The sequence below is a fragment of the Dromiciops gliroides genome, chromosome 2, assembly GCF_019393635.1.
Source record: "Dromiciops gliroides isolate mDroGli1 chromosome 2, mDroGli1.pri, whole genome shotgun sequence".
NCBI lineage: Eukaryota > Metazoa > Chordata > Mammalia > Microbiotheria > Microbiotheriidae > Dromiciops > Dromiciops gliroides.
This window is the reverse complement of record NC_057862.1, coordinates 479,313,615-479,338,107: the sequence shown is the minus strand read 5'-3', so window position 1 is coordinate 479,338,107 and position 24,493 is coordinate 479,313,615. Positions and strand designations below refer to the sequence as shown.

Below are 24,493 nucleotides of genomic sequence, written 5' to 3'. Positions count from 1 at the left end.
TCCTAATTCAAATAAATTAACAAAATTGTTTTCAGTCCAGAGTTTCCAGAAGTATGCATTTTATAAAGTAATTAATAAAAAGGCAAAGTGCCCTGAAATTTCTAGTGGTTTGAAAAGATTGTTTCCCATGCTTATCAGAGGCAGCATGGTATAGTCTCCAAGACAGGGAAGACCTGGGTTCTAGTCCTCCCTATGATGCATAGTGGTCATATGACCGTGAACAAAGTACTTAACCTTGCAGTGCTCCTGGTCAGAGGCATCAACTCAGTATGCATATTGCTCCCAGTGCAGCTGAAACCAGATTAAAATGTAACTGGGAAATATTTAGCAAAATAAAACTATAATAAAACAGAGATAACGAATTTTAAAACTAGGTAAAAAAAGGTATTCGTAGGGATCCTTACATGTTTGACACCACTACTCTAGTCAACTCTAAAAGTTGCAGAGAATGTAACTGACAACTAGTACTATGCGCAGAGAGAGTTTCCTTGCTTGGGAGTTCCCTGTACCAGTAAAATGAAAAGCTAGGGGGCAGCTAGGTGGCGCAGTGGATATAGCACCGGCCCTGGATTCAGAAGTACCTGAGTTCAAATCCAGCCTCAGACACTTAACATTTACTAGCTGTGTGACCCTGGGCAAGTCACTTAACCCCAATTGCCTCACTTAAAAAAAAAGCTAGTCTCTACCCCTTTTCAGATATATGTATCAGATATTTAACAGAATCTTGCCAAACTACAAATTAATAAGCAGATTTATGAAGTTTCTTTTTTAAATATCTAATTGGCTAAGTAGGTTTAATAGTACTAAAGTGTATCTTTAGGAAATAACTATATACTCTAACATCAGTAAAGAATCTATAGAAGAGGGGCAGCTAGGTGACACAGTGGATAAAGCACTGGCCTTGGATTCAGGAGGACCTGAGTTCAAATACAGCCTCAGACACTTGACATTTACTAGCTGTGTGACCCTGTGCAAGTCATTTAATCCTCATTGCCTCACCAAAAAAAAAAAAAAAAAGAATCTATAGAAGAAAGTTGCCTTAGATGCTATTTATTAAATATTGATCTGATATAAGAATATTAATTAATACGCAATGTCTGTATATGATTTGGTGCACCCCCATTTGGGGTCACAAGAGAAAACATCAAATGCAGATATTTTCAGAGGGTGACCAACTACTGATGCTTCAATCATTAGATTTCCATCCTCTTCCTAACTTCCTCCTTAATAGACAACTGTTTATCTGCCTAGAATGGAGCCTTAAATAAGAGGTGGGCTGAAATTTTCAGTGTTCTTGGCATATAAATCACATTTCTGGTCATTTGCCCTGAAAAACTGTACCAAAAATACCAAAATGGATAAGTAATGGCTCTAGTCTCATTTTTACTTGTACTGTTATGATAGTTTGTTTTTCCAATTACATATAAAGCACTTTTTATTATTAAATTTTTAAAATTTTGAATTTGAAATCCTTTTTCTTCTATCCTCCTCCCTGAGACAGCCTGCAATTTGCTATAGGTTATGCATCTGCAGCAATACAAAACGTATTTACATATTAGTCATGTTGTGAAAACAGACCAAAACAGAACTACATTAAAAAATAAAAATTAATATGCTTCAATCTGCATTCAGACTCTATTAGTTCTTTCTTTAGAGGTGGACAGTATTTTTCATCATAAGTCCTTTGGAACTGTCTTGGATCTTTGTATGGCTGAGAATAGCTAAGTCATTCACAGTTGTTCGTCATACAATATTGCTGCTACTGTATACAACGTTCTCCTGGTTTTGCTCACTTAGCTTTGTATAAGTTCATGGAAATCTTTCTGGGTTTTTCTAAATACAAACTCCTCATCATTTATATAGGACAATTGTATTCCATCACAATAATATACCACAACCTGTTCACCCCTTCATTACATGATGGGAATCCCCATCAATTTCCAATTCTTTGCTACTATAAAAAGAGGTGCTATAAACATTTTTTTACATATGTGTTCTTGTCCATTAAAAAAATCTCTTTGATATACAGACATAGTAGGGAGTAGTACTACTGGGTCAAAGAGTATGCAAAGTTTTATAGTCCTTTGGATATGTTTACAAATTGCTCTCCAGAATGGTTAAATCAGTTCACAACTCCACCAGCAATGCTTCAGTGACCCAATTTTCCCACAACTCCTCCAACATTAGCATTTTTCTTTTCTGTCACATTAGCCAATCTGATAGCTGTGAGGCAGGTAACTCAGAGTTGCTTTGATTTGGATTTATCTGATCAATAGTTATTGAGAGTATTTTTTCATATTACTATAGATAGCTGACTTCTTCATCTGAAAACTGCCTGTTCATATCCTCTGACCAGTTATCTGGGAAATGACTTGTATTCTTACAAATCTGATTCAGTTCTTTATATGTTGGAGAAATGAAACCTATAGCAAAGAAACTTGCCATAATTTTTTTCCCGTTTTCTGATTTTTTGATTCAATGTAATAAAAATTGTCCAATTTATTTCCTGTAAAGAAATCTCTCATTTGTTTATAAATTCTTCCCTTATTAATAGATCTGACAGATAAACTATTCCATGTTCCCCTAATTTGCTTATGGTATCACCTTTTACGCATAAATCATGCACCCATTTTGACCTTATACTAGTATATGGTGTGAATTGTTTTTCTATGCCTAGTTTCTGCCAAACAGCTCTCCTATCTTCCCAGAAAGTTTTATCAAATAGTAAATTTTTGTCTCAGAAGCTGGAATCTTTGCATTTCTCAAACACTATATTACTCTTTTCATTATTTACTGTGTATTGAGTACCCAATCTATTCCACTGAACTACCCCTCTATGTCTTAGCCAGTATCAGATTGTTTTGATGATTATTGCTTTCTTATACAGTTGGAGATCTGGTATGATTAGGCCACCTTCTGTCACATTTTCCCATTAATTCCTTGACATTCTTGACCTTTTGTTTTTTTCCAGATGAATTTTATCTTTTTTCTAGTTCTATAAAATAATTTTTGGTAGTTTGGTATAGCACTGAATAAGTAAACTAATTTAAGTAGTACTGTTATTTTCATCATATTGGATTAGCCAATCCATGAGCAATTAATATTTTCCAACTGTTCAGATCTGACTTTATTAGTGTGAAAAGTGTTTTGTAATAGTTTTCCCATAGTTCCTGGGTTTCTCTTGGCAGGTACATTTCCACATATTTTATACTGTCTACAGTTATTTTAAATGAAATTTCTCTATCTCTTGATGCTGGACTTTGTTGGTAATATGTGAAAAGGCTGATGATTTATATAGGTTTATTTTACATCCTGCAAAACATTGTTAATTATTTAAGCTAGGTTTTTAGTTGATTTTCTAGGATTCTCCAAATATACTATCATATCATCTGCAAAGAGTGATAGTTTGTTTCCTCATAGCCTATTCTAATTCCTTCAATTTCTTTGGCTTTTCCTATTGCTAAAGCTAAGCATTTCTAGTACAATACTGAAGAATGGTGGCAATAACAGCTATTCTTGCTTCACCCCTGATCTTATTGGGAAGGCTTCCACTTATTCCCATTACAGACAATGTTTGCTGGTGGTTTTAAATAAATGCTACTTATGATTTTAAGGAAAGCTACATTCATTCCTATACTTCCAACGTTTTTAATAGGAATGTTCTATATTGTCAAAACCTTTTCCTGCATCTATTGAGATAATCATATGGTTTTTTTTTTGGTTGTTGGTTTTGTTACTGATGTGGTCAATTATGCTGTTTTCCTAACACTGAAACAACCCAGCATTTCTGGTAAATCCAACCTGGCCATAGCAAAATTTGAAAAACTATGATTAAAACCAAGAATCACCTTCCCTGAAGAATTATACAGTTTTAATGGGAAGGTAATTCTTGGTTGTAATACTAGCTTTTTTGCCCTCTGACACATCATATTACAATGCCTCTTATCCTTTAACATAGAAGCTGCTAGATCCTGCGTCATCCTAACTGTGGCTCCACAATATTTGAATTATTTCTTTCTGGGTGCTTGCAGTATTTTCTCCTTGACTTGGGAGCTCTGGATTTTGGCTATAATGTTCCTGGGAGTTTTCATTTTAGGATCTCTTTCAGGAAATGATCAGTGAATTCTTTCAACTTCTATTTTACCATCTGGTTCTAGGATATTAGGACAGTTTTACTTAATAATTTCTTGAAAGATGATGTGTAGGCTCTTTTTGTGATTATGGCTTTCATTTAGTCCAATAATTCTTAAATTATCTCTCCTGGATCTATTTTCTAGGTCAGTTGTCTTTCCAATGAGATATTTCACACTTTCTTCTATTTTTTTCATTTTAAAAATTTTGATTTGATTTGCTGACTTACCAGGGCAGTTCTGCTGCTGGCTTCCTAAGGCAGAGCCTATACTGGACTACACTCCATTCTCACCTCAATGAAACAGACCTTTCCTGTCAACCTCCTAAGGACTTAAATTATTTCACTCCATCCTTTTGTTGGTTCTGCTGCTCCAAAATTCTTTTTTTTTTTTTTTAAGTGAGGCAATTGGGGTTAAGTGACTTGCCCAGGGTCACACAGCTAATAAGTGTCGGAGGCCAGATTTGAACTCAGGTACTCCTGACTCCAGGGCCAGTGCTCTATCCACTGCGCCACCTAGCTACCCCTCCAAAATTCTTTTTGAGGCATTATTTTAAAGTTGTTTGAAAGGGGATTTGGCAGAGCTCAGGAAAGTCTCCGTCTTTACTCCAGCCTCCTTCTTAGGATTTTAAATATATATTTTCATTACAACAGAAAAGGCAGGTGGAAAAAAGTTAATTCTATTCAAAAGAGTTCTTAGGGATATCCCTTCATTGCTCCCTATTTTGTTTCAACCCACTCTCATAAAATAACACTAAGAGTCTAACACACAGCATATAACACACAGCATCACGAATACCAACTCCAAAGCTGCCACCAATAATTATTTAGAATTCTTAAAATGTAGTGCCATGATGAATTCAAATATGATCCAGAAAGCTAAAAGAGTTACTGCATGACAATTATCTTGAAGATTTAATCAAATATATAATCAAAATTTAATGTAACAATGTATAATTAAGATTTACAAAAGTTCTATGAGACAGAACTTTTTTTTTTACTAAAAACGTGTGTATACAACATAGTAAAATAATATGAATGTGTAAACATTGCCAGAACTTACTAGAAGTTGCTAAAAATTCTACCTAGGGATTATACACACAAATCTCACCATGCAGTTAGAATTCCATAAGAGCTATTACTGACAAGGGTGGCCCACAAGGAAATGAATTATGCAAAGAGAGAAAAAAATGGACATTTTCTTCTTCCTTGAAAATGGAAAAATTAGTTGGGAGAGTAAGGATGGGAAGTTGAGCACCAGTACAAGGTGGGAGTGGAGGCTGGGAAATACAGTCTAGCAATATTCAAAACAAGGTATAATGGTAAAATGAAGCTATACAATTTAGCTTCTCAGTACAATCTTTTTCATTCTAATAGGTATTCATTAAGCCCTTATAGAGTACTGTAACCAAAGTTTGCTTTGACATTTAATAGTAACCTATCCAATTGATTAACAAGCAGTTCTTAAGTATCTTCTAGGTACTAGGAGTTGAGGACTCAGTATAAAGATTGAAACAATCATTACTCTCAAAGACCTTATGTTCTTAAGGGGAGATAAGTAGATATATGTCTGTATGTACATATGCACACATATATATGTATATATGTAAACATTTGAAAGAGAGAATAAATATAATAAGAATAGATTCAAAGTAGTTGGATACAAGGACAAGGTAGTTTGGGAGGGAAGAAGCCACTACCAAGATCTTTAGATGGAGTGCTTCAGTTAGGAAATCCTTGAACTGTATCTTTTTGTTGTTGTTGTTGTTGGTGGTGGTGGTGGTGGTGTTTGTGGGGTTTTTTGTGGGGCAATGAGGGTTAAATGACTTGCCCAGGGTCACACTGCTAGGAAGTGTCAAGTGTCTGAGGGCAGGTTTGAACTCAGGTCCTCCTTAATTCAGGGCCAGTGCTTGATCTACTGTGCCACCTCGGTGCCCCACCTTAAACTGTATCTTGAAGGTAGAACAGGATTCTATGAAACAGAGGTAGTTCATGGAAAACTAGAGCTGGCACAGAGGCAAAAAATACATATATAACAAAATGAGTGGGAAGAATAAACTAATGGATACTTTCTGAGATTCTGGGTAAGAAAAGTAAGGGACTAAGTGCTGATGTTCAGCTATCAAAATGGGTTTTGTAAGAAGAAAGACTATACATTAACAATACAGAGGATTTGCTAAGAGCAAATAGACTATGCTGCCACTGAGGCAGGAAGCATCAAAAAGGATATTTGGCACCTCCTCCCCTCCCCTCTTTTATTCACTCTTCTGCCAAGGTTATTCACTTCATTTAGAGGCAACTAGCAGGTACAGTAGATAGAACACTGGACCTGGAGGCAGGGAAGACCTGAGTTCTAATCCAGTTGAGTCACTTACTTGCTATGTGATCCTGGTCATGTCACTTAACCTTAGATTCAGGGAAGAGATAAGAAAACATATTTCCATCTATTCCTTACAGAAGTGAGGGACTATGGATGTGAAATATTACATAATATGTCAGACATGGTTAATGTGTTGGCCAGATTTTCAGATATGCTTACTTTTTACCTTTAAAAAAAATTCTTTATTGTAATAAAGAATCCCTTGTAAGGGATGGCTGATGAACTAAGAGAAGGGAAATAAAGGTGATATATTTTTTAAAAAACATCATAAACAACTTTTTAAAAGAAAAAAATGCCCTGGATTTTTCAAGCATCAGTGTGCCTGATGGTTAGAAGGTGTACTCTGTAAAGTTCATTATATCAATTCTTCAGACAACAGATTTAAAGTCCCACCTTGTCCAGAGGGTTTTCCAATTTGGTAGGTCCTGGCAAAGCCTGCTTTCCATGAGCATAGTCTTTAAGAACCCAGGGTTTTGAGTAAGACTTTGATGGAGGTTCAGTTTGTGATTCTTGCTGTTTCCCATGCACAACATTCTGTCTCTCATCTCTGAGCCTTTGCACAAGTTATTCTCCACATGTGTTCTCTCTTCTCACTTCTACCTTTTAGAAACTTAAATTTTCTTCAAAGGATACCTCTATGAGAACTTTCTGTTCCTTCCAAATGCTAGCGTCCACCTCCTGAACCGAACTACACACACCTACACCTATACACCCACACATATTTCGCATATTCTACTAAGTAAATTTTCCTCCCTCTCTGAATATATGTTTCTTGAAGGCTGGGGACTATTTCATTTTTGTTGTTTTACTCCTAGTATGTAGGACAGTAACAGGTGCATAGTAGGAGCTTAACAAATTGATTCATCCATTCATAATAAAACCTAGCTGACAGAACTAGAATGGATCTTTTAAATGTTCTAGATCTTTTAAAAAATTCTGTGCATAAACAGTTCTGCGACATGTAATATTTCTAATTATGGTCTTTGAGAACTTTTCTATACTTTCATAATATTTAATGTGATGAAAACTAAATGAATATTTGATGATGAAATAATCAATTTAGAATACCTTCAGAAGCAATTAAACTCCTGGAATGAAATGCTGAGAGCCCCAAATTATCCTAATTCTGACAAGGATAAGTTTAAGAAGAGAAGAATTTCTAACGACCAAAAAAAGGGCAGTAGCAAAAACCTCAGATGACCAGCTTTTGTAGACACACACATGTGCATGTATGTGAGCATGTGTGCATGCATGTGCTTATGTGTGTGCATGTGTATATTCGGGTATTTGTGTATGTATAACTTTAAATGAATACTGGTCGTGAAAAATGGCCTAGAAAATTTTGTGGTTCTCCTATTTTCTTAAAATGAAGGGGTTTTTTGCCTTCATTTTTAACACGTTTTCTAATCAAATTATCTTACATATTTGGTAAGGATTATGTATAGGGTAATATGTTGTACAAGTCTGAAAAGAGGGAAAACAGGAAAATTAGTTTTAGAAGTAGTATAAGGAACCCCCCCAATTATCTATAGAATGTTGAGCAAATTAATTTTCCATTACTTTTGAGGAAATTAAATACAACATAAGATATAAGAAGGGTAGCTAGGTGGCACAGTGGATAGAGCACCAGGCCTGGAGTCAAGAAGACTCATTTTACGGAGTTTAAATCCAGCCTCAGACACTTACTAGACTTATTGGCAATGTGACCCTTGGCAAGTTACTTAACCCAATTTGCCTCACTTTCCTCATCTTCAAAATGAGCTGGAGAAGGAAATGGCAAACCACCCCAGGATCTTTCCCAAGAAAACTCCATATGGAGTCACAAAGAGTGAACAACCACAAAGATAGGGGAAATTAGCCCCTTCACTTTGTCTCCTACACTAAAGATCACACATAGGAAAGAATATTTTACAGATGATTAATGGTGACATGGGAGACAGATGCTTGTAAGGATGAGTTTAATGAAGTAACTTCAGTGCACAATGAGGAGAAAATCATCAAGGTTAAATGCTGCTTGCCATCAATGCTAGAGAATCTGAAATGTGCACAGGCAGAGGTACTGACTAAAAAGTTACATAATACCCTATGTACATGGTACTCAGACCTTTTCACAAGAAAAGAACCTGCCTTAAACTGAGGAAAATAATAGGTGACTGCCTCTCTGTTCCTAATGCTAGAGTAACTCTAAGTTTATCAATACCTTCTCTAAAATGTTGCTCAAAGAACTGAACACCGTATTCCAGATGTTACATGACCAGGATAAGATAACTATAGTGAGATTATCACTATTTTAGATACTATTCCTCTCTTAAATGCTGCCTTAGAGCACATAACATTTTTGCATACCACAAACTGTCAATTCATATTTAGTTTGCAGTCTTCTCAAACCCCATGTTCTTTCTGGATGAACTGATGTTTATCCAAAAATTCCCTCATCTTGTATTTGTAAAATTATCTTTTTGAAGTTATTTACATGAATCCATGTAAACATTGCACTTATTCCTAGTAAGTTTCATCTTAACAGATTCATATCAAGAAGAGCTGGTCTTGGGGCAGCTAGGTGGCTCAGTGGATAGAGCAGCAGCCCTGGATTCAGGAAGACCTGAGTTCAAATCCAGCCTTGGGCACTTTACACTTACTAGCTGTGTGACCCTGGGCAAATCACTTAACCCCAATTGCCTCACCAAAAACTAACAAAAAAACCAAAACCAAAACAAAAAAAGAATAGCTGGTCTTAAAAGATGGCAGAGGAAAGGCAGTGAGCTCTCAAACTCAAGACTTAGGAATGCCCATCAATTGGGGAATGGCTAAACAAGCTGTGGTATATGATGGTGATGGAATATTAATGTCCTATAAGAAATAATAAGCAGATGATTTTAGAAAGGCCTGGAAAGACTTATATGAACTGATGTATAGTGAAGTGAGCAGAACCAGGAGGACATTGTACATAAAGACAGCAATATGGTTTGATGAAGAACTGTGAACAACTTAACTCTTCTCAAACCCAAAGGACTATTGATGAAACATATTATTCACCTCCAAAGAAAGAACTGATATTGATGGAACACATGTTATTTTTCACTTTCTTTCATTTTCTCTTTTATTCAAATTTATTATTTCTTATACAAAATGACTAATATGGTAATGCTTTACATAATCATACATGTAACCCATATCTGATTGCTTACCAGCTCAGGGAAGGGGGAGGGGAGAGAGGGAAGAAGGGATAAAAAATGGAACCCATAACTATAAATAAAAATGTTTATTACTTTAAAAAAAAATGACTTCTGTGATCAAAAGCTCCAGTGAACCTATTATACTTTGGTGACACCTAGAGTTGGAAAACTCTGAAACTTTTCATAAAGGTTTTGCAGATATTTTGGTATCCTGGCCAGCTGGAGCTGTGTTGCTGAGGGCACAGCACCCAGATGTGTTAATAACTGGCTTGACTGGTCTTTAGAAGCCAGAGAAAGCCAGTGTGATGAGCTCTGAGGTTCTCTAGACTAAAGAGAACTGTTATTTGATTTTTTAAAGAGAACTGCTATCTGGTTAACAAAGAACTTATAAAGCCTACTTGTCAGTAAAAGGGAGAAGAGTCAGGGTGAGCAGAAAAGCAATTTCATACAATGGAGATTCTGAATACACAAAGTACATTAAAGTCCAGAGTTGTGAGTTACCCTAAGTACATGAGTTTTTCTCCATTATGTGCTTCTCTATTAGGTTCCTATAAGTGTGTACTCACTCTTCACCAGAGCATTTGAATGTACTGGTGAAAGAGTATGACTTGGGTTTATATTCTTATTATGATAAATTTTATTATGTACTGACTTTAATTTATTATCATCTATGTTATTATTTTCTTTGCCTTACTATTAAGTAAATGGTTATGTTTAAGATCTAAAGGTGTCATTCTTGAGAGTGGCTTGTTGTATAAAAATCACACACAGTGTAGATGCCATTACTCTGTGAATTGTTGCTAATGTAGACAGAAATGCATTGTTGGGAATGGAAGGGTTGGATTTCAAGAGCTAAAGTAGTGAGTAAGGGAAGTATATATTTCTCTTTAACAGAGTTGCCCTTAAGTCTGAGAGAATTTAAATGTAACCATGTGGTAGGTGGTTGCTAATTTCTTGTTAGACCTGCTAGTTTGAGAGTAGGCTGGAGTGAGCAAACCAAACCCAAAGAAAAGTAGGGTACTGTCAACAAAACCACTGTAGTGACCAGACCTCTAAATGTAGTACATATCACAAGAGCAAAATCTGTAGTAATGATAAAGGATTAAAATTTTTTAATCTAAATTATATCTAAGCACATGCCTGTGGTACCCCAACTGATTAAATTCAATAAGTTTTTTTAAGTATCTATGATGTGCCAGGGATTATTATGCTACATATTAGCGAAATAAATAAAAAATCCAATAGGAACTTATATTCTGCTGGGGGTACTCAACATGCACAAAGATAAAGAACTTATTATAAGATAAGTTAAGGAAGAAGAGGCCACCAATAACTAAAGACATCAGAGAAAGCTTCCTGTAGAGTGTGCCATTTGAGCTAAGTTCTGTTCTGAAGAAAGCAAACAATTCAAAAAGGCAAAGTTGAAGAGGGCATTCCAAGAACCAGACAGCCCACCAAATTAATGGTAGCTAGTCCGTGTAATGGCACAGAGTCTTCAAGATGGAATTCTGAATTTTGGGACATGGCAATTAGGCTACTTGGAAAGAACATATTATGCAAAAGACAACAGTATGAAATAGGCCTGCAAGAATAGGATGGAGCCTTATTGTAATGGGCTTTAAGTACCAAGCTGAAAAATTAACATTTTATCCTAGAGAGATTAGGGAACTACTGAAGATGTTTGAGCAAAGGAACGATATAGTCAAATCTTTGTTTTTTAAGATGATTTTGGCAAGTGTATGGGGAACTGGTTAAAAGGGAAAGACTAGAAAAAAAGAGATTATATGAGAGACAGAAGTAAGGAGAGAGTGCATGAGAGATGTCCAGAGAGTGCAAAGGCAAAGAATGGAAATGGAGTACCACGAACAAAGACCAGAAAGAATGTCAGTTTGTAATCTCCTTCAGGGCAAGGACTGTGCCTTATTTTATTTTCATATCTCCAGAATCTTGCATGACATATGCCTTTAATAAGTGTTGTGATTGAAACGTCTGCAGAATATCATGGAAAGAACACTGAATTTGGGTTTGACTGTAGCAATGTGACTTAAACCACTCTAGGCTTCAGGGTACTCATTAAAGGGTTGGACTAAATGATCTCCAAGGCCCCTTTCCTCTCATAATCAGACGTAGACAGAGGCTGAAATTAATAAAATAGCAAAAAGAAAACAGACTATAAATAACATTATGAACAATCTAAGTAACTCAAAGAAAAAAGACAACTCTGATTTGTATATGTAAAAAAGCCTAATAATCCTGGCACATGCTCTTAGAATAGCATAAGAGGAGATTTTATCTATATCCCTTTATACATAGATCTCGCTATATATACACATACAACATAAGCATATGTGTACATATAGAAGCCCATATCTGTGTGTAAAATATGTGTATATGTATATAAACATATATACATAAAGTTACATGTATGTATGTATACAAAGATCCAAGAAAGAAGTACAAGGTGAAGTAAAATTATTTTAAAATTATCCATAACTTTTGAAAGAGTTCTATAGTAAATAAACCAACTGGAAGAGTATAAAAACAGGAACATATAAAATTATCTGTATTTTAATAACATTTTAAGTTTTCATAATGAAAAGTCATTCATAAAGAATGAAAATGGAAAACCCATTTTTTGTTTAACCTAAAAAAATCTTTGGGGGTAATTTTGAATGAGCTTCAAGTCCAAAGATCATAATGCATAAAACCTACAACTATAAAACACAAAGGTGAGTGACTGAATCCCTAGGTTACATATAGCTAAAATTTTACCCAAAGCTGAGGAAGAAGGAAAAAGCACACTTCATACTTTTTTTTTTTGGTGGGGCAATGAGGGTTAAGTGACTTGCCCAGGGTCACACAACTAGTAAGTGTCAAGTTTCTAAGTCCACATTTGAACTCAGGTCCTCCTGAATCCAGGGCCAGTGCTTTATTCACTTTGCCACCTAGCTGCCCCACTTCATACTTTTAATAAAAGGAAATAAATACAGGACTTCAACAATGCAACAAACAAAAAAAATTTATTGCTTGGACCAAGTGGTTAAGTGTGTAACTCTAGGCTGAGTAACACAGTGATCTAATACTTCGGCTTGTGATTCTAATCATCCAGTTGGTAAAAGTAAAGCTACTTTAAATGGGGTGCTGTATTTCTGCCATCCAAAGTGGGATATTGGTAGTCTCAATGAGATAGGCTCTAGATAATATATTTTTAAATCCATAACTTGCTTCTCAGTTGAATTTGTCATGTATACATATAGTCTATGCCTAAAGATTAGTGGTTTCTATTAAATTCAGTTAGTAAATTTGTGGATCATTGTTCTGTTTATGCTTCTACTTTGCTATGTAATTATTTACTATGCTTAGATAGGAAAATGTGAAATTCAGGTAGATATAACAGTCTTAAACCAAACAAATAGCAATCTTTGAGAAGAGAAATAGAATACTAAGTAGTGACTACACATTTGTCTTTCCAAAAGCAGCATGACACAGTGGAACAAGTGCACAATTTAGTGTCTAAGGACTTGAGTCTGAGATCTGGCACTTGGCTCATATCACAGAGGTACTCACCCCCTCTGGTACCCATTTTCCTAAGCCTTTCGTAAGAGGTTAGATTAGATGACCTCTCTTATAATCCTATGAACTTTATTCATAATTTTAGTTAACGTCATCAAAATTGACTTTTACATAGTGCTTTAAAATTTCCAAAGCAATTAATAATGAATAGCAACTTTTCTCCATTTGAGAATAATTATGTAGTATAAAAAACAACTGATATGAATCCTCTTATATTAGAACAGGATTTAGAAAGGTGTAGGGAAGACTATTTGTTTGGGGCTGCATTCTTGTAGTAATGATGAGACCTGGCAAAGCAAATGAAAGCCTTCATTCTAATTATGATTAAGTTTTTCCTGGTCAGAATCTGCTTCTCTGCACCTTCTACTCTTCTCTTCATTTTGTCTGCTAGGAAGAGGAACAAGTCTAATTTCCTTTTCCACATACTAACCTTTCAAATATGCAAAGAAAGTTATCAAGTCTTCTCCAGACTAGACATTACCCAATTCTTTCAACTGATTCTCCTAAGACATGGTCTTTAGCAGTCTCAACACCAAATGGGTTGCCTTCATCTGAAGAACTTTTAGTTTGTCAACATCCTTGATGAAATATGACACCCAAGAATGGACACAATACTCTAGATGTAGTCTGACCATGGTAGAAAATAGATCTTCTCTTAGATATTATGTTTTTCTTATATGATGATACTTTTTGGGGGCAGGGGGCAGGGGGCAGGGCAATGAGGGTTAAGTGACTTGCCCAGGGTCACACAGTGACCGAGTGTCCGAGGCCAGATTTGAACTCAGGTCTTCCTGTATCCAGAGCCAATGCTTTATCCACTGCGCCACCTCGCTGCACCAATATTATGTTTTTCTTAATGTAGCCTAATATTGTGCTTGCTTTGTGGCTCTGGGGTTGTTGTTTTTTCTTTTCTTTTCTTTTCTTTTCACTTCATTTTGGTAGCCAAGCTTTATACCTATTCAATTTGAGTTTAGTTATCTGTCATATAAAGGGACAAGAGTAACTGAGTGCCAAACTATTTAGCAATGTCTCACTCATCACATTCAATAAGTAGTGAAATAATAGTCAGTCAGTTCTCAAAAAAAAAAAAGAATTGTAAATCATTAACAACTGCAAGAATGTTCCAAAGAATTAATAAAAGAAATGGAAAAAAACTGAAGTTTTCCCACCAACCCAATTTGCTGGTAAAGATGAAAAAATGCAGGTATTAGTGTTAGAGAGGTTGCGGAAAGACAAGGATTATCCATGTACTATTAATAAACTGCAGCTTGCTCCTAGCATTCTAAAAAGGAACAATTATGCAAAGAAAGGGACTAAGATGTATACACTCTGGCCAGAGATTCCAAGTTGACCAATAAGAAAAAGAAAGGCTTATGTACACTGAAATATTTATAGAAATACTTTTTATAACAAAACAGATGCCCACTGACTGAGAAAATATACTACAGTACACGAAAGTAACGAAAGCTAGGTGGCATGGTGGAAAGGGTGCTGGACTCAAAAGTCAAGAAGACTTGAGCTCCAATAACGTCTCAGACACTGACTCTTCTCAGACCTCATTTTCCTCATCTCTAAAATTAGGATTGGAACAAATGAAATACAACATGTTAAGCACTTTATAAACCTTAAAGAGCTATGGAAATAGTAGAAATGTTGTCTTATTATTGCTGAGTTGTAAGAAAATGCAGTAGGCAGAAGCAAGAAACAATATACACGGTGATATAGACTATAAATGGATAGAACCAGGACAAAATATTAGAAATTAAATGAGCAAAATTATAATGACCTTATTTAACTCCAAAGAAGAAAACTGAGAAGGAATCTCCCCCACAATCAGTATATAATGCCAGACAAAATTTTTGATAAGTTGATTAGTTTTTCCTTCTTTCTTTCTTTCTGTTTATGGGGCAATAAGGGTTAAGTGACTTGCCCAGGGTCACACAGCTAATAAGTGTCAAGTGTTTGAGGCTGGATTTGAAGTCAGGTCCTCCAGACTCCAGGGCCAGTGCTCTATCCACTGTGCCACCTAGGTACCACAGGTTAATTACTTTTGCTGAATTGTTTTGTTCTTTCTTTCTATTTCTTAGTTACAAGGGATGGGGACATCTAGGTGGCACAGTGGATAGAGCACTGGCCCTGAAGTTGTGAGGACCTGACTTCAAATATCATCTCAAATACTTACTAGATGTATAACCCTGGGCACATAACCCTAATTGCTTTGTTTTTGTTATTGTTTTTGTTTTTTTGGTGAGGCAATTGGGGTTAAATTACTTGCCCAGGTTCACACAGCTAGTGTCAAATGTCTGAGGCCGGATTTGAACTCAGGTACTCCTGACTTCAGGGCCGGTGCTCCATCCACTGCACCATCTAGCTGCCCCTCCTAATTGCTTTTTAAAAAATCCAGGGCCATCTCCAGTCATCCTCATATATATCTTGCCACTGAATGCAAATGGCTCTGGAGGAGAGAATGAGGTTGGTGATCTTGCACAGCCCTTCCTCACTTCAATCAGATTCAGTGCAAGTCATGACATTACTCTGATGTTATAGTCCTCTTCAGGACCAAGACAAACAACAATAACAATATTGGAGATGATATTCAGAAAGGAGACTGGAGGGAGAATACATTGGTAAATATAGGTTATGTAAAAACCCAAGATAATAAGAATACTTATTTTTTAAAAAAATAGAACTGTGTTAGTTTCACTGGCAGACTACATGTCCTGGAATCAGAATTGAGAAAACAAAACTGGATTCTCACCTCCACCCCAGCATGAGTTACATAGGGAACAATACCAACACACTATTTAAATAACACATTTTAAAAAAAAGACAGTTATCTATTCCAGAAAGAAGGGTATAATAATTCTCCAATAAACCCAAACTTGAGATGTAAAGCTCTTTTTTGGATCCTGTCTGGAGTTACAACTAAAAAAAGGGGGCGGGGGGGGGGGACAGCTAGGTGGCGCAGTGAATAGAGCACCAGCCCTGGATTCAGGAGGAACTGAGTTCAAATCTGGCTTCAGACCTTTGACACTTACTAGCTATGTGACCCTGGGCAAGTCACTTAACCCCAATTGCCTCACAAAAAACAAAACAAAACAAACAAACAAACAAAAGACAGTTATAGCCATTTCAGCACAGAAATAGTTCTTATAAATACAGTGAGACACTTGCTGAACATTATGTAAAAAATAATGGCAAATCAGAGAGCCTTTCCCAATGTCTATTTTACGAATCAAATTAAGTGCTTTGAAACTCAGAAAAACTTGTTTATAACTCCTGGCAGCTATACTGGAAGATTCTCTGCTTCAATTATTATCAGAAGTTCTCATCCTATCTGATATCTCACCTCTATCTTACTCTAGCTAATTTTTGGTTTTTTGGGTTTTTTTTAGTGAGGCAATTGGGGTTAAGTAACTTGCCCAGGGTCATACAGCTAGTAAGTGTTAAGTGTCTGAGGCCAGATTTGAACTCAGGTACTCCTGACTCCAGGGCCAGTGCTCTATCCACTGTGCCACCTAGCTACCCCATTCTAGCTAATTTTTAACTTTGATTTCTCCACAGATTTTTTTGAAGATTTTCTCTTTAATAATATAGGAAAAGGGGGGCGGCTAGGTGGCGCAGTGGATAAAGCACCTGCTCTGGATTCAGGAGTACCTGAGTTCAAGTCCGGTCTCAGACACTTGACACTTACTAGCTGTGTGACCCTGGGCAAGTCACTTAACCCCCATTGCCCCGCAAAAAAAAAAACCCACAAAAAAAATAATATAGGAAAAGATTCATAAGCTCATTTTCTTCTAGTCTTAGTTTCAGTCCTCTAAGTAGGTTTACTGGGCATACTATTTCTAATACCAGCATCATTTGATCTGAAAACAGGAAACATAAAAGAAACAAAATTTGATTGTTAACACTATAATACATACCGAGACACTGCCCATTCCAGCCTCTGAATCCTTCTGTACAGGGAACACACTGGTAAGATCCAGGAGTGTTAATGCATTGTTCATCTTGACAAGTACTTGTAGTTAAACATTCATCAATATCTTTTAAAAACAATGGCAATAAATATGTCAGATATTTTAATAGAACTCCCCTCCATCAACCTCCCCACCCAAATCAGTGTCACTGTTGCTGCTATTGAGACATAGTAATATGATTTAATTACATACATAGAATGTGTATGTCATATGTTTATAAAACATGTTAAAATGCATTTATAAAGTACATACATCAAAGTCTAATAAGGACAGAATCAGGTTAACACTTATCTGATAAGTCCATTTTGTTTAGGAAGTGTCTCATACACCCAAAAAGTTTTTTTTTTTTTACTCTTAATTTAATTACTCTTCTCATTCATGCTAAAAGAATCCTAAGTCGTAAGGGGCCAATTATGTAGCACCAAATTGTACATTCAATACCAAATACCTTCTAAGAAAGGATGTAGGAGAGTAGGGAAGTAGAATCTATACAAGGGTAAAGATAACTCTCTGGGCCTCCTTTTGTCATCTATATATTGGGGGTAATAATGGTACCTACCTCATAAGATTGTTGTGAAGCTTATTAAAACTATATATGATATACTCTGTAAACATTAAATAAAGATATATATTTTTCTAATGGCAATAAATTCTCTAATAAATTTATCTACTTTGATGAATTTACTAAGAAATATCCTCTCTCAGAATGATTTAGGGATTTCTTTTTTTTTTTAGGGCAACGAGGGTTAAGTGACTTGCCCAGGGTCACATGGCTAGTGTCAAGTGTCTGAGGCGGGATTTGAACTCAGGTACTCCTGAATCCAGGGCCAGTGCTTTATCCACTGAGCCACCTAGCTTCCCCTGATTTAGGGATTTCTTGGTGAACCATTAGGTCCACCAGAGAAACTAGAATATTTCTACAAAACCTGAACCATATAAATTTTTTTAAAAATCAAGTCAACATAGAATATATGTAGATAGTAAGCATTTCTGGGAAGCAGCAATCTGTTGCTATCTCACGTTTTTTTGCTAGTTCAAGTTACTTATATTTATTTTCTGATGTAGGGCAAAAGGAAACTTTCTTTGGAAGGCTTTGGGCTACATAAGAAAAGATTGTTGAAATCTGAATTTTTCTCAATGATCTTTAAAAAGCAGATGAAAATTAGACTGACAGGGATTGCATTGCGCATGGTTGACATTGGCCTTCAGAAACACATATGTTTCTGGCTTTAAACTTAAACTGGAACTATAGATAAAATGCTGGGGCTAAAAGGACTCTTGAAAATGATCTAATTTTATATGTGAGAAACCTGAGGCTCAGAAATGCCAGATAATTTTCCCAAGATCTTTCTTACACTGTCAGAACTGTGATACATGCTCAAACCTTCAGATTCTAAGCCCTGCATGTTCCACTCTGCCCCCCTTTTCATTCCCTCTGTAAATTAGGAATGACAAATCACAACAAATACAGCATACAAAATAATGCTTTCAAAATGCAAACATTTTGAGGAAATTAAACTCGAAGGTAGAAGTGGAACTGTGCAATGCATATATTAAACATTTCTGAATATCTCTTTTCATTAGAATAATTCTAAAATATTTTAATTATGTTAAATATAGCTAATTGTGTATAAAAGGCTTATAAACTGAAGGCAGCATTAACAGAGCAAATATCAGGTCAGTGTTTCAAATATGTGCACATATACAGCTTCCATCAAGTAAAAAGTCATGCCAAAAGATGACACATGATGCTTTCTTTAAAAGTTAGATGCTCTGGGGCTTCATCCTCAAAAACATTATGCTTGCCAATTACATATTCCAAACAGCTTCCAAACAGCACTGTATGCCACATCTGGATGAGATTTTAAAAATTATAAACGCTAAATTGTAGTCTGGTCCAATGAATAGAGAGAATGTTCAATGAACAGTTGAGACACAGTTGATATTCTATGAACACCCTGGCCTCTCTCAGCCAGTTTCTCTGTAACTTAGGTCTTAGTTGCCATTACAAACTTTGAAATGACATAGCAGAGATCAATGAGATTGTATCTTTAAAAATATAATGAACTCCCAGGAGAATACTAAGCACTAATTGAATGCAACTCTGTGGTAGCTTAAAAATCTTTAGTAGCACAAAGGTTAATGGGACCTTTGTTTCTAATCTACTATGAAGTTAGCAATTAAAAAAATTTTTTAAAGCAACTCACAATACCATGTCTAGCTTCATTCTCTCTCCTTAGAATTTACACAGTGATAGATTTATGTGTTTACTGTGGGAATTCTGATAATATTCTTCTCAAATTATTTTAATAAAATGTGACTGGCTTTTTTGTGGCTTTAGGATTTATTTTAAGAACTCCATATTCAATTTTATCTCCATTTTTGAAATGGGAGAGTCATGGAAGGTGCCACCAAGGCCTGTAAGGCCAGAGATCCATCAAAGGATCAAAGAATTTATGATTTTACAAAATGCCTATCTGACAAAAAAAACAAAAACAAAAACAAAACAGAACAAAACCCCTTATAGGTAGTATACAAATTATTATCCCTGTTTTAGAGATGAGTAATAGACTTCTCCAAGGTCAAATAACTACTAATGCCGAGTTGAGGATTCTAATTGCCCCCCAAATGACACCTCTTGCTGCCCAGACTTAGATCATAATGAAAGGGAACTAGTAACACTTCATAGAAATATCAGAAAACAAGCTTATAGAATATAAGGATATATAGACTAGAGGTAGAGGATTACTGCTTTGTTCTGATTCTATTAGACTATGAGCTCCCAGAAGGCAGAAACTATCTTTTGCCATTCTTTATATCTCCAGCACCTAGTACAGTCCCTGGCACTTAATGGTTATTGACTGACATGAAAAGGTAGCATTCTACTCTTCAGAAGAAAAAGAATTTCAGCATATGGCAGAGTGCTGAGGTCTGAACCATTAAGATCTGAGGAACCAGAAGTAAGGAGTCAACTAGTTGCTGGTCACCAGGCAAGTAGGGTCATGAGAACATCCAGACATCAAGAGTTATTTTCTGCCTATGGTCCAATTTTTGTTGTTGTTGTACAAACATATTGTTGTAGGAGGCAAAAAGGGGGTTAACAGAAAAATCTAAGACCTGAGCTCTAATTTAGATCTGAGCTCCAAGAGGGGCTATAACTTACAGACCCCAGCTCCAAAAGGGATTAATGGATAACTTAAAACCTGGGAAACAAGTCAGGGCCTAGGTTCTTGTTACCCACATTAATCACCACCTATAACAAGAACATAAAGAGGCAGGTCATAGAGACCTTAATTATAAGAAAGACATAAGAAACAGCCTATAGAAAATTCTAACTGAAAAATGAAAATATTTTGAAACTAGGCATGGGAATGAAAAGGTGACATGCATAGAAAAAGCCAAATTTGTCCCCAGAATCACCTTATGACTTGTAAACCCCCAAAACACACCTCCATGGGAAAAGGAACCACCTTGGGGGTTGGCTTAAGCCCCCAGGAACTCTAAATTAGGATAAGCCCTCCCCTGTACCTCCCTAAATGGGAGATTATTATAATGAGACTGATAATCAATTTATCCATACTATAAATATAACTGTCTTTTCTTTTCCTATTTGAGAGATACCTCCATAGTGCATTCCCTGTGGTCACCCACAGTATTGCAATACAACTTGGGAAACTGAGTCACTAAGTCTTCTAGTTCTTTTGGGACAACTCACGATCAATTTGACCCTAAATCCATCCCACATCAATATGTAAGTCCTAGACCAGATCTAGAAGACATGTCATAAGGGGACAGATGCTGCTTGTTCAGACTGTCATGGGCCAACTATATGTCCACAACCTACCTTGATGTTTTCAGTTCCTACAGCATTATCCCATTATCCTCCGGCTAATTATAATTGGTCTCCCAGCTTCAAGTACCTCCTCATCCAATCCAACCTTCACTCAGCTGCCAAAGTGAAGCTCAGGTATGACCATGTTACCACTCTATTCAATAAATTTATGGAACTCTTTACTGACACCAGGATTAATTTTTTAAAAAATCTTTGATTGGGCTTTTAAAACCATTCACAACCTAGCCTCCTCTTACTTTTCTGCTCTGCTTACATTTTACTTTCCTCTTATTTTATCACCCAACAATACTGGCCACTTGCTTTTCCTCACACACAACGCTCCATCTCCCAATGGTTGCCTCCCCTCCCATACCTGCAATGTTCTCCCTCCTCACTTCTACTTCCTAACTTCCTTTGACTCCTTCAAGAATTACCTGAAATCCCACCTTCTAAAGGAGGTATTCCTAATACTCTCCACTCCTGAGTCCCACATCGCTACTGCTTTCCTTCCGAGATCACTTTCCACTTGCCTATACATATTTTGAATATACTGTTATTTGTATTGTGAAAAATATTTTTTTTTGGTGAGGCAATTGGGGTTAAGTGACTTGCCCAGGGTCACACAGGTAGTAAGTGTCTCAAGTCTAAGGCCAAATTTGAACTCAGGTCCTCCTGACTCCAGGGCCAGTGCTCTATCCTCTGTGCCACCTAGCTGCCCCGAGAAATAATTATTAATAACCAACATCTTGGGGAAATTCGGAGGTTCTCCCAGTCTTCTAAATTCCTCATTTTTAAAAGTCCCATTTTCCTGGAGGACATTACTGAATGAGACTGCATTCTCTCTCCTCATCTTTGTCAGGCCCCACGCAACCTTGCAAGGAATTTAATCTAAGGTGGGAAAGCCCATTGTGTTCTACACAAACTTGGGTGGAGACAGATTCTTTTGTCTAGATAGCTGAAGGATGGGGGGAGGGGGGTCTGAGTAGAGATAATCTCTCTGTCCAGGAGTCACTCAACCCCCCACATTGTAAAAGGTATATGTTCTTTGAATTGATAGCCTAAAGTTATGGGTGATCTGGTATAGTTCTTCATTTTAATACAGCCCACTTTCAATCATGTTTTCCAATTAGATCTGATCAATATTTGATGAACCACCTACTGTTTTGAAGGGTATATAAACTGCAAGTCTGCTGTCATGATTGTCTTTGGTCTGATAGAGATGACCAAATGACTATCCTTTTATTAATAACATGCTAGACTTATTAATAAAATGTTTAAATTACCCAGAAACTATGTCTTTCAACTATTTAATCGTCACAGTATGCTGCCTCCCCCAGGAGAATGTGAACTCCTTACAGGCTGGAGCTGCTTTTGTCTTTCTATCTGTGGTCTTTAGCACAGCAGCTGGCAAAAAGTAGGCCTGCAATAAATATTTGTTGACTGGCCGACTGGTTGATCTTGCTCTCAAAACTAAGCTACTGCCCATTGCTACTTTTACCTCTCTTGGACTTGGATTACATTCCTAACATACAAATATTTCTCCAATTATCTCACTTTCCCAATCTTGAAGAGCATATAACTTCTGGTATTCCTCTGTATTCCTCCCAAACCAGTGCAGAAAAGTAGTTCAATTTGATGCCCTTTTATGAAAAGGAAAATAACTTATTTTCCTCCTTTCCAAAGAAATTGCAATTATTTTCAAAAATCCCACAGAAGGCTGTTAGTTAAAAGGTAAATTTCTCTTCTCATAAGTGGTTCTAGAACTGGAGGGTGCTAGAATAAATAATTTATCATTATTCTCATTTGAAAAGCTAATGATTAGCTCTCCAGTAAGCGACCTCTATAAAAACATCACTTTCTAAACCATTTCAAAATCAGACTGGGAAACCCCTTATCAGTTTCTATTTTCAAACTCCCAAATTTATTTTTTAAAAAGGGTGAACTTTTCTATAGAATTCCAAAGTTTTCACATGGGTAACGAAATTTCATATGCTGTAGAAATTTACTTTGGAATCTTAGAGTTGTCTTTCCTTTAAAAATCATCATCATCATCATCATCATAATACTACACATTTATACAGTGCTCTGTGGTTTACAAGACTTTCTCTAGAAGAGAAAGTCACTGGTACTCAAGAGCTACTGAAAACCACTGGTTTATTGTTTGGTGTTTGTTTTGTTTTTTATTCTGGTTGCCTGCATGCTTGATTTTCCTCCAGAGGTGATAACACACGTATTAGAAAATGAAAGAATTCAGAGTACACGAGAAAATCGAGAAAATCGATCTCTCCTAATTTCCTTGGCCACTCTATTCTATAAATGGTTGACCATTTCAGTACACCAGAATGAAGAGAGATGAGCAACCTAACTCTGGAAGGGGGCCATAGTTGGGAGTTTCTTCAGCTTTAAACAAGGAAACTAAATGTGTTTGTTTTTTCCCCACCTCTACCTATTCTTTGACTCAGTGAAGCAAAAGTAATAATAAAATGTGAAATCTCCAGTGGTGATTCAAAAGAAATGGAATACTGTGAAACCTCTATTAACAAAACTCTCTGGAGAAAAACACCCTTCATAGCCCAGGGCAGTTAGTAAGAATAAGGCACATAAAATATCCTAAAGCATACAAAGTCAAGATCTATCATGTGACAGTCACATAACAAAACTAACCCAGGGAATAGTTTCTATTTGTTCTCCCAATCCAGTCAAAACAGAAGTAGCTCTAGTTAAACTTTGAGAGTCCTCAGTTTGTCTTCTTTATCCCAGCTCCCCCTACTGTTGCTTTTTACCTTTTGGTAGAGAATGCCTTCCTCACTTCAAAAATTCAATATCTGCATCACCCCCAAGACAATAGGGAAGTATTAGATATTAGTCATTTATTCTTGTTTATTAACTGATTGCTTCTACTTTAATGTAGATTCATTTTAATTAAATGTCAAAGCATTTTAATTTATTTTATCTTTAACTAGAATGTAATTTCAAATGTAAATATAAGTTCCCTATACATTTGTTCCCTATAAATATAATTTCAAATAAACAAATATCAAGTGAGTAGATTTTGCGTGAGATAGAGACCCTGAAATCACAGTAAGTCAGTCACTTAGGTAAATTTAATTTAGTCCCTTAGTGTGTTTGGAATGAGAAAGACAGGAAAGGATTAGCAAGGCTGGTCTAGAACTCCTGGCTCCCAAGAGGATCCCCTGTCATTACTGGATAGGGTATGAACTGGTGCTCTAGTTGGAGTTTCTGAAGAGATAGTTTAGTAACTAGGAAAAAACTCTAGATTGGAAGTCAGAGATAACCTAATCTTACCTATGATACTTGCTAGATGTGTGACTTTAACTAGTTCACTTATCTTCTCTCAGCATATCTATAAACTAAGGAGTTTAGATTAAAATGGCCTTTGAGTTTATCTTCCAGCTATAAATCTAT

At 36.2% G+C, this 24,493-nt stretch overlaps 1 protein-coding gene and 1 non-coding gene across 2 annotated transcripts in view; one reads left to right on the top strand and one right to left on the bottom strand.

The window, feature by feature from the left end:
- LTBP1 (latent transforming growth factor beta binding protein 1) overlaps window positions 1-24,493 on the bottom strand; it is a 481,244-nt gene that overhangs the window by 89,387 nt on the left and 367,364 nt on the right. The window contains 1 exon segment of the mRNA XM_043987916.1: window positions 17,182-17,301. Coding sequence (XP_043843851.1) covers window positions 17,182-17,301 — 120 coding nt within the window.
- On the top strand, window positions 16,092-16,185 carry LOC122745102. Its single transcript, XR_006355391.1, has one exon. It is a non-coding gene; the product is annotated as a small nucleolar RNA SNORA26 (small nucleolar RNA).